At 48.9% G+C, this 16,199-nt stretch overlaps 1 protein-coding gene across 2 annotated transcripts; it reads right to left on the bottom strand.

Annotated features, from left to right (window-relative positions):
- Positions 1 to 221: 221 nt before the first annotated feature.
- On the bottom strand, positions 222 to 15,644 carry carhsp1 (calcium regulated heat stable protein 1). Of its 2 annotated transcripts, XM_015360509.2 has the most exons (6): positions 15,411 to 15,644; positions 5,259 to 5,448; positions 3,360 to 3,599; positions 2,479 to 2,601; positions 1,472 to 1,622; positions 222 to 1,299 (listed from the first exon to the last, which is right to left on the bottom strand). In XM_015360509.2, the coding sequence occupies exons 3-6, from the start codon at positions 3,539 to 3,541 to the stop codon at positions 1,264 to 1,266; spliced, it is 492 nt and encodes a 163-aa protein (XP_015215995.1). In that variant the 5' UTR covers positions 3,542 to 3,599; positions 5,259 to 5,448; positions 15,411 to 15,644; the 3' UTR covers positions 222 to 1,263. The 2 variants fall into 2 exon arrangements, with proteins under 2 accessions (XP_015215995.1, XP_015215994.1); XM_015360508.2 differs by lacking the exon at positions 5,259 to 5,448 and having other exon boundaries at positions 15,411 to 15,642.
- Positions 15,645 to 16,199: the final 555 nt, after the last annotated feature.

The following is a 16,199-nucleotide window of genomic DNA, read 5'->3' as shown; positions in this document are numbered from 1 at the left end:
ACAGAAAAATGCAATTGCCCTTCCATACGATTGATTTGCTTTAAGAATGCTTGAAAATACATTTCTAATTAGTTCATGTTTTCATGCCATTATTATTATAGATGGATGCTAGACCTTGTAACATTTAAAAAGCAGAGCTGTAATTACTCAAGATTTTTTAAATGCATGCAAACAATGCAGATGACAGTACAGAAAAAATATCCAGGGGGCGAACACAGTACTTCATTTGCAAGCTGACTTTATTCAAACCACTGCATTCATAGTATTTCACAGAGCAATGCTTTAACTCTGCTAGAATGAAAGAAAACTTAAGGCTAGGTAAACCTTTCCACAAAGAAGATAGTTAACAGCCCTTTAACAAAAGAGCAAAACTGGTCATACAATCTGCAGATAATATACTGATGTACTTGTAGCTGTATAAAGGGGTTTACTCCTCTACTAAGAGAGAAACACAACACTTTCTTTTGTCATTTTTCAAACAAAGCACACTGTTCAATTTTAATTTTTTAAATTACCTCCCTCAAGTTATGGATACAAAAGGAAAGATGCTTGACTATCTGACTTTCTTGGGGCCCTTAACCCAATATTCAGGTTAACAAGTAGTTTAAGAAAAACTGGAAATGTATTACCAATTACTAGGCAATGCAGAGTTTTCATTATGACACGTGAACTGAAAGCACATGACAGAAAATAAAACTCTGATAATAAGCCAGATAAGCAGAAAAACCCAAAGAACTTTAAAAACAAGGTAATACTTTGATGTACACCAAGAGCTTGATGGACAATGGCAGAAATCAATTCAAGGAAGGGGTGATGGTGAACAACTGTGAAAATAACACCTTTAGTGCTTTCTTATAGATAGCGAGGGCTGTTCTAAAAGTTTCCATTAGCTTTCTTTATATCCATTTCCAGAAAGCATCCACTTGGGAGCAAGACAAATAAGACTGTTCCCAAAGGTAAAACACATTTGGAATGGCTATTCTCAGAGCTACAGAAAATGGGAAAGGGCAAAGATATTTTGAAGGAAAAAAAGAGAGAGTAAAGCCTACATTACAGTACAATAAGTCGAATTCTACCAAGCAGGGTAGGAGATTAGTCGGGGGCTGAACCTGGGGAACAGCAACATTAAGAAGTGGACTCCCCTCATGGAAATCTCACGGTCAGTTCTAAATCTGGTCCTGAAAGGCACATCTTGCAAAAGGCCGAGATTACACATCTAACTGGGCTGTACAAAATCCACAAGGCGTGGTCAGTCTTCCAAGCCTACTTGCGCTGGAGAAAGGGCTTCGGGATGAAGGTCTGAAGTAAAAAAAAAAACATTTTTTTTTAAATTCGATTTCTTACTCTGCCATTTCTCAGAAAGATTTCTTCACTCCGTCGCGAGTTTACACATCCGCTCAGTGGCAGCCGCCCAGATCCCAGGGCTGGCTGTGGAGACCGACGTGCCTCCGGGCTGTGGTTAAGAACTGACCGCTGTCCCTGACCACGTCTCGTGCTTCGCTCCCGGTGCCAGGTGGGTGATCTTGACCTCCACGGCCTGGACCTTCTCATGCTTGGGTGGGATGGAGCAGAGCTTGTAGGTGACCTCATCGCCCTCCACCAGCACATACTCTCCTTCGATACTGTGGAGAGGGAAAAGAGGGTTTGAGACCGCTCGAAGCGAGGCTGGGCACCTTGCACCTCTGTTGAAGCTGAATTTCTTTTTCTGCTTAAAAAAAAAAAGCAACAGAGCCATACGGAACTTCACTTTGCAACCCAGACTGAAGTTTGTGCAGCAATTCAGTGACCTTTGCACGTTTTTCAGTACCGTGAAACTACCATATCCTTTAAAGTGCTCTAGATCAGACTACAAGGTCTAAAGTCTGCCCCCCCCTCCAGAAAAACAGTGTTGGAGATGGGAAACTGTACCCAGGTTAAAGGAAGGAGGAAGGAGGGCATTATGTGCTTCTAACATCACGATGAGCACACGCAACACGCAGCACAGGCTCAGGGGACTGGCAGAGGTGTAGGCTCAAGGATGGGCCCCTCTTTGTATGCGGCTCTGACTACAGAGCCCACAAGCCCGCTCTTGAAAGGAAAGGCTCGTCTGGTTTTTTGCTGCAGCTTTCCTCACCTTGGAGGAAGGGGTGTGTGGGGGCTGAGAGGAGGACCTGCATATCCTCACCATCACCCCCACCCACACACTGCCCCCTCTTCACAGAGGTCCCCATGGGATGACCCTACAACTATCAACTAAAAACGGTTAAATTGATCCGGCACCTTGACTCAGTCCCTACACCGATGCCCCGAGACTAGGAAGTACCCTTCTACGCCTGCACAATCCTTCAAGCAGAACTCATGAGGTCTCTTGCCAATTCGTTGTGAAGTCCAGCTGCGTTAGGTCTCGTGTATACTCCTACTCCCGGCCCACAGGCGGTCCCCACACGGGCTCCTTGCCGTAGTCTGTAAGCGAAATGAAACTGTCCGCCGGCTGCTTACTCCGAGATGTGGACAAAGATGTCGGCGCCGCCATCGGCCGGGGTGATGAAGCCGTGACCCTTGGATCGCGAGAAGCACTTGCAGACGCCGGGGAACACGGGGCCCTCCGCGGCCCGCGCCGCCCTGCGGGAGGAGAGGAAAGGCCTCCGTTAACGCCCGGCTCCCATCTCTCCCCCTGGTGGCTGAGAAGGACCAGGAGGAATTCGATACCAATCCAAAACAATCCCGAAACTAGGATCACACCTTCCTCCTTCTCTCACCGACAGACTCGTTTCCTTCTAATCCTCTCTATTTATTTGCAGGTTTCGACTTCACACCTCTCTCGACTTCACACCACCTGAGTGCCCACTCTGCCTCCCCCTTGCTCTCGCCTCCCCTCCACTACCGGCTTTTGTCCTCCCTTGCTTTATCAGCTGCTGACGTTCCTCTCTTTCTCACAGCTCCCTGCTTGAACTACTATAATTCCCAAATCACATACAACCTTAGAAACTTCAACAAAGTCATGTGAGGCTTTTTATCATCCAGGTGGGGCTGCACATTGATGGCGGTGGAGGGGATCCCCATTACCTGTGAAGCACTTTGAGTGGAGTGTCCAGAAAAGCGCTTTATAAGTGTAAGCGATTATTATTATACATTCAAGCAAGGAAAAGGCACAAACATTAGTTATTTAATGGATGGCGTACCCATGAACTTTCCCGTTAAGATCAGCAGTGTTTGTTTTAAGTGCTGCTGATGGGAGACCGCAAACAGAAAGGTGACTGGTGGTCATCTTGCCTAACTTTGACACCCTACTCCAACAGGGAACACTGCAGTGATCTGGGGGAAAATGTTACCCAGGACGCTAACGGGGAGCTGGCCGGGGGGGGAGGAGGGGTACTCACGCCGAGCAGGTCCGAGACCGGCGGGTGGGCAGGGGGCTGGGGATCAGGTAGCCCCGCATGGGCGAGGGGGAGCGGTCCCGGGGGCGGCCCCCGTCCGGCAGGCGGAGAGAGCTGGGGGAGAGGGGGGACAGCGGGGACGAGGGACAGGGGTCCTGCCCCGGAGATGGCGGCTCGGAGGACATTCCCAGAAGGGCCTCCCGCCTCGGCTGTTCCCGACCGGAGTCCTGGTCCTGCGAGAGACTGCAGCGGGAGAGGAAAAGAGTCCGATTAGACGGCAAAGTCCCACACACCTTCCCAAGGGCAACACCAGTACAAACATCCACACAGGAGACGTACCCAGAACGCCTAGAACTCTCCAGCCCATGACCACACATTCGTCAGCAGGGGCAGTTATCTGGGCACAAACACGGACAGTTTGTCCCCTCTCCATCTAGAGGACCTGCGAACGGCACCAGACCTGATGACCCACCTCCTCTCTCTTGGCAGGGAGGCTGATGTTTGCTTTACTCGCGGGACGCCTCTCTCTCTTGTGACTCGGCATGCGATGGCGATTCAATGAATCAGATGATCCATGGACTGGATTGGAGAACCCAGGGCCTATTGTAATAGGTGGATCTATGCAGCAGCAGCTGGTGATGGCAGAGCTCAAACTCTAACCCCTGCAAGTTGCTATGGGATAGAAGTGTCATCCAAGTGACCAATTATTAATTCAGCTGGCACTTTAGGACTCTACAAACTACAAACAACTGGCAATGCACATTTGACGTATATGAGCCAGACTAACACAGGGGCAGGGAGGTTGAATGATGTACCTCATAGCAGGCTGTGGCCACTGTAAGCTAATTTAGGCATGTTGCACAAGGTTTTGCTGTAGGGCATCCTAACCTTTACAGCATTACGCACAGCACAGAGGTTCAGCAGCTAAAACCAGGCCAGCACTCTCCAACAACCCACTTCCATGGCAACCAACCGGTTTATCAGGGTCCTGTCCCTGGATTCAGTTCAGTTCTGGGCTGTAATGGGACAGTGCTGCTCTGATCCCTCAGTCCAGCAGGGCCAGCAAGGAGCCCAAGATGGAGCTGGCTCTCCTGTTTCCGGCAGAGGTAAACAAGACCCTTCTATCCTATTACACAGCTGCACGCTAACACCTCATGCACAGATCAGGAAGCTCCCCATAACGAAAACAGGGATGTGGGAGGGGAGCTGAACAGAGACATAAAAGGAACATCATCGCTTATCTGAAGAGCCTGATTTTTCATCCCAGACCACATAAAATAAACCGGCCGGCCAGTTCTCACTGTTACCCTTACAGAATTCTAATATGTGTGGAAAACTGATGCGGTACAATAGTAATAGCACATTCTTCCTCCTGGATCCTGGAAATATATCCAAGAGCAGACGTGCTATGGGAATTAGGCTTGAAATACAGATTGGGGAGACAAAAACACACACACACACACACACACACGCACACACACACACAAATTGATCAGTCAGGACTGCTGCAGCCTGGAAAGACCACTGTAATCAGTTCAGCCCCCTGGCAGATGACTAATCACGCAGAGAAATCAAATCAAGTCGTGCAGGTCGAAGCAGAATCCAATCTCAAGCGCAGACAGGACCAGTGGGTGCAGCCTCCTGCATCCCTGCCCGGCTCAGGTTTCCCACAGCCGTGACGAATGGGCTCAGCACAGCGCTGCCTGTTGCTTTGCAGGTTCCTGCTCACACCACACAGCTCTGCTCCCGCCCCGGTCTACAGAGGAGGTGGAGGGGTACCCGAGACGTCACCTAGGGCATAGGGCCTCCTGTCATTCCGAACACTAACGTTCTCCGGCTCCAAGCAGCAGAGACCCTAACCTGGGGATAAACAGGAATCGCCAATTGATCTGCTCAACTTACGATAACTTCACAAGGCTTCTCTCCTCCCCTCCCGGCACTGCTTGTTTTTTTTATTGGATGGATATTCCTCTCCCCGTTCTGGTGAGTCAGGAGGAAACTCGCATCTGTCAACCCGAAACTCATTCAAAACCTGTCCCCTGCTGATCTTCTCCTGCGACACCACTGAAAGTTGTGCACGTCTGATGAAAACCTGTGGAAACAACCCACACTTCCATCCACTCACAGGAGACACACAGAGGCCCACGCTGGGACAACGATTACAGCATAATGCCTTGGCTCAAAGGTGTGTGAGCGCAGCCGGTTCTTCTTTTAAGGTTAAGTACCAGAAGCTGGGGGTTTAACGCCCTGTAAACACCGTAAGCGCTTGTCACTTGGCCCGCCGCCTGGGTTTTCTTGGCGTGCGCTTCGTTTCGCAAAGAGGACCCCACCCACAGCCAAAACGACGGGACCGCCCCCCCCCCCCCGGCTCGGCTGCGGCCCCCGCGGGGACACGGCGTCGCACTCGCGGAGAAACGCAGGGCTGGGCCGAGTCCTCCAAGTCGCACAGCCAGCGGGAAATACTCCACGCGATATCTGTGCCCCCAACCGGGCAACGCAGCTGCGGATATCACAGCCCCTACTGACCTTTCAGCTTCATCTCTGCACTATGTGACCCAGAAACCTTCAGGGACATCCTACAGGAACAGCTGATTTTATTTACCTCATCAGATTCACTTCAACTGATGTCAGGGGTGAAGGGCAATTCATCATGTACATGATGTGAAATGTGATTGGTTAAATCTGAACACAGTTACAACCCCCTTTAAAAAGGGTGTGCACACTTATGCAACCAAGGCATTGAAAGTTTTTTTTAATTATTTTTTTCCCCTAAAAATGATCCATTTGTTTTTCACTTCAATACTGTTGGTTACGAGATCTTATTAAAGGCGGAAAAGGGTCTGGCATTTGTCTGGATTTCAGCCTTGACATCACCAAAGGCTGAAATTTCAGACTCCCAGTTGGAGGTGATGACTGGGACACTGTCTCACACTCCAGGGAGACGGGACTCTCTCCTCGGCAACAGGTGGGCACACAACCCCTTCCGGCTACACACAATGTGCATCTTCCCGCACACCACACCATCAAAGCACAACTCCAAAGTGTGAAAACAAAATGTGGAATGTGGAAAGGGTAAAGGTAAAGAACAACAGACACGTTTCAACTCGTGCCAGCTGGCCAGGACGAGGACATAGGCAGCCTGGGTTGACGAGCGGTCTGAGGTTCAGCCTCTCCCAAATGTAACAGGCATTGTTTGGACTGGAAAAACCTGAAAGATGTTATTATGGCAATTAAGGCTCAGCCAAGGTAGAAATTAAAATCCAAACCACCATGACAACGCTTGGGATCTTGGAGTCAGGGCACGTGGAGCAGTGCTGAAGGGTTCAATGCCATTACCCGACAGTGATCGCCTCTTAACTTGCTCAGCTTCCATTACATTTGTGGAATATTTCAGCACATTTCTTACGAGCCACACTACTAGAATAACACAAATACCAATCAACATCAGCAAATGAGGAAGTTCTTTTCGAAGGTGGAGTTCCATGGTGGTTATAACTAAAGATCCACACTACAGTACAGCCATGTGCACTTCCTGACATCTTATCAGTCCTGGTTAGGAATCTGATGTCGTGACCAGCACTGCAGTCCTGCCAGCTGGCAATGTCTCAGCATTATCCAGACCAGCTGGGACACCGGAGAGCACTGCTGTCTGCTCCAGCTCCAACCCTTAAGGGAACAACCCAAGCTGCACCAAGAATCTGCGAAAGAGACAGAAGAATCTGTAATAATAGCAATAATCTGCATCCTCATCACCACCACAGCCTGTTTTAACAGCTCTAGCATCCTGCTTGACACACTTTATCCTTTGGAGCAAAGATTTCATCAAAACGCTGCATGAAGCGCAGTTAATGGTCCAAAAAAGACTTTATGCCACTGCTCAAAAGCTCTGTGAGGCCGGGAGCACAGGCAGTGGAGCAGGCAGGGCTCTGGACTCGGAATCGGAACCCAGCTGTACAAAGGTATACAAGTGGAAGTCGGAGAAAAGCTTCAGCCATTATTTTGTATGACGCATCAGAATGCCGACTGCCTGGATGATTCCCTTACAGCACAGAGACAGTGCGGACAAGGGGAGCTGCTGACTGGCACATTCCTGGGTGAAAACACAGCCACAGAAAAAGCCATTGTCCAGTTCCAGGCACACTCCACTGCTTTCCAAACCGGGAACATTCCGGAAACCCTTCTCATTAGGGGACAAAAATCATAAATGACAATATTAAAGCAGTGACAAATGTGAGGATAATCAACAACTTCTTAATAATATGCTATAATCCTCTCCTAATGACAATCACCTGAACCACACCCTCCCTCAAGGGTGATTTTGAGAGGGCAGCTTGTTCCAGATATATTTAATTAAAACACTAAACGCTGTATTTTTCTCTATTTATTGTGTCATTAATCAACCCCTAAATGTAACCTGCCCTATAAACAAACTCACCTCTCACTCCAGAAGTACTTTATTATGACATGTGACTAAATCTAGTTTAAAACCGACACCATTGGTCGAAGTCAATCGCATGATCACTGCATTTCGAGGCACGTCGAAGCCATTTCCTATCTTGCAGAAAACAGTTTGTCATTTAGTACATGTTATTATAAAATAACTTCTATCCATCGTATGTTGGCTTTTATAATGGAAATGTGTTATCTTGAGGCCTGTATCTACCTGAAGCCGAGCTGTTAGCAGAGTGTTGACCCTGAGCAGTGGAGATCAGATTTCCACTGGCACACGCTGGCAGGAAACACATGGAACTCCCTTCCTGTTTGAAGCCTGAAACAGCCACGGGAGGGTGGCGTCAGCACTTCAGAGTGCAAACACACCAACTCCATTCCCAGCCACTGAACGCTGCTCAGCAATGAGCTGGAGGTCTTGGATTTCTCGGCTAGCCCAGGGTGCCACACTGTACGCTTGGAAAGGACTCACGAATTTTGAGAAGTATCCACATTTTCAATCCTTGCCATTCTTTCTGACCAGGGGTTTCTCTCGCTTAGAGCTCTTCGGTGTTCCTCACTGCCAAACTGGCTTGAGAATAAGGAAGCAAAATCTTCTGGGACACAGAGTGATCTACAGTAACACATGGACACATCTTACAATAAAACAAATGTTTACGCAGGTCAGGAAAAAGAAAAAAACACTTGCAGGCAGCTCCAAAGCCCCTAGGACACGTCTGAGTCTACAGCAGTGCGCAGCACATCTACCACTGCCGAGACGCTTGTGTGTACAGTGAAAACATCGGCATGCATCACGCATGACTTATCAATCAGTGCTCATCTGGACCTTTCCAGAGCTGTGATCCATGCTGATCAAGGCTGCCCAGTGTAGAGTTTCTGCAGATGATACATCTTTAATAGCCTAAAGGCCACCTGCAGGATAGATTTGACCTTGCTCAGTCTGAGTGAAGTTACCAAAGGGGTTTCCGCAAGCTAACAGACGTTCCCTCAGCAGATGAGGCACACTGATGTTCAGAAGACTACAAACCGCAAGTTGTACATTTTTACCACTTGATATAGAAAGATCTATACCCACCAGCAGGTAGTGAGAAGGACCCTGAAGCACAAAAAGCACATAGCTCAGCTCCAGGCAGTCTGGCCGGGAGTAATACTGCACCCAGCTGTCAGGCAGCGATTGACTGTGGCCACCAAACCTCACGACCAGCAGCAGGGCTGGGCTCCCCTACCTCTCCATCGGGCTCCAGAGAGACGCAGCCTTGTGAGGGAAGCCCACAGTATTCAGAAAAGCTGCCAAAACTCCCCAAAGGTGAACAAAGTGTTCCATTAAACTCCTGCACCACAGAACGTAAACAGAAAAAAATGAGTCCCTGTGGCCGGCTGGCCTTGAAATGCTGTTGACTGTGGAAACCCATTCTGCCCTTCCTAGCAACTGTAGCAGGCTGCCTTGGTCTCGAGTCCACTCCACTCCCTCCCTCACTTTCATTCTGACATCCAAAGGACCTTGAGGACAACTGCCACGTAACCAAGGAGGGGAATGTTCACCTGGAGGCCCTGCGAGAGACTTTCTGCCAGGCCACCCCTCGACACCAGCAGTGCTTCTTACTGCAACACTCTTCACCAAGTCACCCATGCTCATGCCTGGCGAAGGGGGGGATGCATCATGAAGGTGTATTTCAAATTCAGTCCTACATCAATCCATCAACTACATCAAGGCTAATAACAGTGGAGATCCGGACACACTGAAAAGCATCGCGCGGGACTCAATTAGAATCAACTGGACCACACGGCATCTCAACCTGCCTCCTGCTTAACTGGGACAGGCCCCGGGATGCTTCTTCGCAGGAATAAGCGGCTTTGCGATAACAAATCTACGACAACCTTCTCCTTTTCTGCCAGAGCAAGGAACCTTGGGAGTAATCCGCATTTTTCAAAAACCGAAAACGTTCCAGCTGATATGCGCTGTTCCCCGCTGCTGCCCACTTTTACCGGCGCTAAAACACTGCTCCCTTCTCAGTGGGACGCCCCAGGTGCGGTCAAATTAAAGAGCAGCAAACGCAGCAGGTGAAAGAGAAAACCGCCCCGGGTGACCCTCGCAGATCCTTTCACAGGTGCAGTCATGGACACCTCGCCAGCTGGGCTGGGCCTCAGGGATGTACTGTCAACCCTTCAACCACAAAAAAAAAAGGACAGGATTTAACCGAGGCAAGGGCCAGCTCGCCCGCGCTGTTCTTGTGCTGGCTGTGAAGCCCTTCAGACGAAACCAACTGTACTGTAGGTATTTTAAAAAAAAGAAAGAAAGTTAACAAAACATCTTCCTCAAAAAATCACAAGTACAAAACCCTACGCCTGGCCTGACCAGCAGATCCTGCCCTCTTCAAAACTGCCAGAAAGCGTAAAAGAGAAAAAGTATTTTAATATATTCATTTTTCAATCCTGGCTGTGCTGCAGCTCAGAGCTCCAGGATGGGGTCAGTGCGATTAAGACCAGTTCTTTGTCCTTGAGACGCTAACCTGCATTTCAAGTCCATTTTCCTGCAAACTCGAGCTAACTTTGAAAAAGCTGTAATAAGAAAGCCATGGAAGGAATTTTAATATTGACACTGATCTCCCTGTCCTGAATTCAACTGAAACACTCTAGAAGGAGGTGGTGTCTGTGCTGGTTGTGTTTTACAGCTCCTTAAACACAGAGGTTCACATTACAGGGGTGCACATAAGGTCAGAGGGAGGAGTGAGAAACTGAATAAGGAGGGAACTTCAGGAAGGCCAAATTGTTGCACAGAGAGGAATCTGGACAGAACCTCAGGATTAACACTCTTCTCTCTCAAGTAACATTGCTTGCTTATTTCCCAAGGCATCAGGACCTCAGTTGTACATCTCATCCCAAATAGGCTGCCACCTACAGCATAGTGTCCCCAGTCACCATACTGGGGCATTGGTTTGGAAATTCTAGCCTAGAGGCAAGAGCGCCTCCTACTGGTCAGTCAACACGACTTCCAGTAACAACCTGACCTTACCTGGAGCTCTTCCATCTCTGTGCTGACCAAGCCCAGCCTCGCTCGGCTACAAACCTCTGAACGGATCAGCCTACAAGCAGGTGAGGTGGTTGTTTTGCGAAGACACACCAGAAACACAAGAGCAAACACTAGCACAGCAGTAGGGCTCGGCAAACTCACAGATCTACACACAAGCCACAGACGGGCTGGCGTGATCTGTCAAAAGAGAATGTTTTGGCACGCAGAATTCTCGAGAGATGCTCAGAAATGATTTCCACGGATCACTGTGCTCTCTCCCCCCGTTTGGAAAGGAGGGAAAACTGAATCTCTTCATATTCTTCCCAGAAAGCACCGCGAACTTGATACTGATCCAATGTTATGTCATGCCACACTAACCTCCCCCCTCTAGACATTTTATCACTTTTATTTTTCAGTTACTGGAAGGAGGGGAAGACAGCTCTGCCTTTCCTAGGAGATCAGCAGTTAGATGATCTCACTTTTGTGTGCGTCTAACAGCACATGGATAAAGTGCCTGGATAGAGGCACAACACATCTGTCTCCAGATGGCACCCTGCCCGTTTCCTTTCAAGATTTCTCAGGTAACACTGTCAGCTGATATTCCCCTGCAAGGTAAAGAGAATAAATTAACTGTCCTGCTTGCTAAATCACATTAGTATGCCTCTCTAGGTGCAGCAATGCTTTAAGAACACATCCCAGTGGTGAAGGCAGCCAAGACAAAAGCCTTTGTTCTTGCACTGACCTGTAGATCCTGTAAACTTGCAAAGCAGTCGCAGCTGTTGTAGCTGTTCAGAATTTGTGTTGGACTGTGTTGTAAATATTGCATCATAAATAGTACAATGCTGGTGATAATAATAATATTTGCTAACACTTACATAGCGCTTTTCTGGACACTCCACTCAAAGCGCTTTACAGGTAATGGGGATCCCCTCCACCACCACCAATGTGCAGCCCCACTTGGATGATGCGACGGCAGTCATAGTGCGCCAGAACGCTCACCACACACCAGCTCTCAGTGGAGAGGAAAGCAGAGTAATGAAGCCAATTCATAGAGGGGGATTAATGGGAAATTTGGCCAGGACACAGGGGAAACATCCCTAATCTATTCTAGAAACACCCTGGGATTTTTAATGACCTCGGTTTTAGGTCTCATCTGAAGGAGGGCGCCTTTTTACAGTGTAGTGTCCCCTTCACTATACTGGGGTATTAGGATCCACACAGATTGCAGGGTGAGCGCCCCCTACTGGGCCCGCTAACACCTCTTCCAGCAGCAACCTTAGTTTTTCCCAGGAGGTCTCCCATCCGGGGACTGACTAGGCTCACACCTGTGTGCTCCAGTGGGCTGCCAGTGGTGAGCTGCAGGGTGATATGGCGGCTGGCGATATCTTAAAGTTTACATTGAAATAACCACCTCCGCATCTCAAGTGAAGCCAGAATGGCCCTTTCGTTTTCCACTGCGGCAATACATCAGGATCTGGGAAGCAAAAGGGGGCAGACTCCCGCTGTAAAAACAAGGTGGCCCGATTCGCCCCGGGCGAAACATCTACGTTTGCGCACGTCATTCAGCTCCCAGAGTCTGGTGCAGGAACAGAACAGAGAGGCAACTTCTCATTAGGAGCAGAAGCTTCAAAAGAGACTCAGCTGAAGAGACGAGCAAGCACACAAGAGCCTTCTCATCGGGTGGAGCTCAGGCAGATGCCTCTTGCTTGCTGACTGCCCACCCACCCCCCCCCCAGAATCCCCACAGCAGAGGCTGCGTCACTATGGTAACAGTCCCAGGAAATCAAGCAAATTGCTCAATCTAATCCGTGGCACCTGAGATCTCGCAGGCAGCGCAGCAGGTAGCAGCTTCAAAGGGGGCAGCCTGGTATGAAAACCAACTTTGCCCATGAAAAATTTAAAGCAGCTCAGACTCAGGGGGGGAACTTTCTCTAAATGCTGCCAACCTAAATGGGCACTTTCGCCTCTCGTCTCCCTGCAATCGTGTTGCGAACTGTAGGAGCAGCTTCAGCTCTTAAACCTGCTGAAGTACTGTATACCTGCATGACCGGCCACACGCAGAACAGCAGTCACAGTCCTCTCGGCTACCGGCCAACTTTCAGAGCCTGCACCAGGACTGGACATTCCTCGCACTGTTTTAATGTGCCGAGGCACTACGCCCACACCCGGGGCTCATGCGAAACCTAACCTAGATTCTGCTGGCAGTTTTCTGAGAGAACATCTCTCCCATGGCCCCCACAAGCAGGGCTGGCGTGAAAAGAGCTGACGGCCCAAGTCCCACGCGCTCACCAGCAAGGACTCGTGTGCACAAGGCTGCGCACATTGTCGTGGGAAAGATCGACTGCTGGGGGAAACATTTCTGCCTCGACTCGAGGATGAATGGGTTTCTGTATGAATGGATGCCCAGACAGATGCCCAGTGTGTGGGCCACTGAGTGAGAAAGAAATGCAAGGAGCCAGCCCTCCCCACGCCGACCCAAGCGGCTCACATCTTCCGGATCCATTCTGACAGACACGGCCAGGACCAGAATAATGATGAAGGCAAAGGCACTGGTCTGCCTTTGTGGCTGGAGCCAAAAAAAAAGACTTCAGCCATTTCCCAGGGCTGCACCATAATGACCTCTTCTGCCCAGGAACCAAATTCACCAGGATGAGGGATACTTCAGCTCTCTCCAGTGTCCAAGCACGAGCCCTGCTTCTACCCCACACCTCAGAACTTCGCCCAGGAAAACTCATCCCCGAGCACACGGAGCTTGTTTTGAAAATGAAATAACATAACATCACTTTATTAGCCCTATACAATTTCATGCATTAGGAATTTGTCTTTTCGCAAACCCCAGCTTTTCTCCATGAGACACACAGACAGGGAGAGAAGCTGGGGGTCAGAGCGCAGGGTCAGCCATTGTACAGCGCCCCTGGAGCAGCTGGGGTTAAGGGCCTTGCTCAGGGGCCCAACGGAGTAGGATTCCTCTGCCGGCTGTGGGATTTGAACCGGCAACCTTCCAGCCACAGGCGCAGATCCTTAGCCACAGAGCCACCACTCCGCCCCGATTCAAGTAATTTCTCTGGGAAATTACTTGAATTTCCCCAGAGAGAGCCAGCTTTTTGTAAGTGACTGTGTATCTTAGAAGTACAACAATGATTACGTGTTTGAGCACAGATGTAGGTCTGTCTTAAAAACAAGCGACCGGAAAAAGGCAAAGCAAGAGGCAAGACAGACAAGCTGTGGGGATCCTCGCTGTTTTCTCTAGACTTGAGCGTTAACTGCTCAGTCGGCTGAGGAGGAGAAGTGACTGACTGACTGTGCCACAGACTCGGAGGGAGACCAGGAATGATGTTTTCTCTCAGGAAAATAGTACTGCCCGTGCTGGCGACAGATCACTCCGTCGTGATTTACAGCACCATCCGGAAAACCTTCCCGATCGCCGAATGAACCAGAGACAACCGGGGAACCATTTTACAAACACAGCACAACTTATCTCGCATTTAAATATGGTATTTCCACAATCTCCCGTGTGAACTGTAATCCAGCCCCGGCCCTTCAAAGCCAATCCAGGCAGCGAAGACTCGCAATAATGCCCGTCATCACCGGGGAATTAGGCAGGTATCTGTTCAATTAACCGAAACTTGATCTCCGGGGGCTGAAGAGTACTCAGAATGTGTTCTTCATCGAAAAAAGAATTGTTCTAAATGTTTAGAAACTGGTGATTTATTGGTGACTTTAAAACCGGCTGGGTTGGAGATGTCTGCAAGGGCTATTCTCAGATGAACCCCGGAACGTTACTGCGAGATAACAGATTATCTGACCACAAAGCGTTTCCCTGTTTGATCTGATTTGCTAGGACTGCCAGATCAAACGTCTCCCGTCTGCTCTTTTCCAAATTCAGCCCAGCTATTTTCTCTCACAACGTGAAACATCAAGACGAAACAACTCGAAAGCCTAAAACTTCCGATTCAAATATTTCCGATTCCGAAATAACGCCTGGTGTGTGTGTACATGCCCCCCAAAAAAGCACAAGTTCCCAGTTCGAAACTCTCCTGTTCATTGCGGCATCTGAACATGTAATTTAGCAGTAAAGAAAATCCGAACCAGAACAGCATTTTCATGAGTGCAACGCTAGAACATTAATACATTACTCATTTAAAGATAAGCAATCGCACCGGAGTAAGGGGTTACCAAATTATACCCACCCATCCTCAACTAGCCCGCACATTTTTTTAAATCGTTTACAGATTATGTAATCCAGTCTGGCAAACACGATGTACCTTAAACCAACTTGTACATGAAAACAAACTCCTAACATGCAAATAATAATAATAATAATAAAGTCTGAACACAAAATTAAAACAGTCTAACCGATTAAAATAACACATCTGCATCCCAAAAGAGACGCTTCAACATTTATAAGCAACATAGTTTTTGCTCATTGAGAACTCAATACTGCCAATCAAAGCATAATTAATTATATTAATCACAATGATGACGTTGAACTTCCCAAGGAGACAATGTAAACTTGACAAAACGCCGAAGTAGTTGCCAAATTCTTTCGTGTCAACAGTTAGGCACACACCGGGATGAACAAACTCCTCACCCACCTTTGCCGTGAGTTGGATCGCAGCGGGGGTCCGTGGGGGGAATTCGAGAGCGCGTCCCTCCGATTCACCTGGGACTGGGAATGAGGTTCCACACCGGGAGCGAGCGATCCCCAAGCTACTGGTAACACTCGACTTGAGTTACTATCAGCGGGAGGTGGGACTGGGAATGAGGTTCCACACCGGGAGCGAGCGAGCCCCGAGCTACTGGTAACACTCGACTTGAGTTACTATCAGCGGGAGGGGCGACTGGGCAGCGCGTCCCTCCGAAGGGGGCGTGACGCAAGGCTGAACTCGGGCAATGACGTCACGGAACGGCCCCGTTACCGTATGTCACCTAATAGCAGACGGGCAGGTCTACCATTTACGTCGTCAGAAGAACGTATACTTCTGCAACAGTTTGTTTACAGATAAAATTAGGCCCAGTTAATATTAGAACAGGACGAATGCACGACTCAAATTCTGATTTCGTGCTCGGTCTTTTCAGACAGCCCTAGTCCCGGAGGGCTTGTGTCTCTGCGGATTTTCATTCCAACTCGGCTCTTAAACACAATCAGCCCATGATCGGCTTATTGCGACCAATTTAACAGCTTCTCCCGGCGCTTCTTTAGGTGCTCCTGCTTCGAAGAAACCTAGAAAACCCTCCAGGCCCAGGGCTGCCCATCTCTGCTCTCTGCTCAGAGACACGTAGCACTTCCTGTACAATACACTGCATCAACAGGATTCACTAAACATAAAGCTTAAAATAGGGCAATTCGTCACGTTGTACAGTAAATTGTACACTCGGCTATT

The sequence above is a fragment of the Lepisosteus oculatus genome, chromosome 19, assembly GCF_040954835.1.
Source record: "Lepisosteus oculatus isolate fLepOcu1 chromosome 19, fLepOcu1.hap2, whole genome shotgun sequence".
Taxonomy (NCBI): Eukaryota; Metazoa; Chordata; class Actinopteri; order Semionotiformes; family Lepisosteidae; genus Lepisosteus; species Lepisosteus oculatus.
The sequence above is the reverse complement of the archived record's forward strand: the minus strand, read 5'-3'. Positions and strand labels throughout refer to the sequence as shown.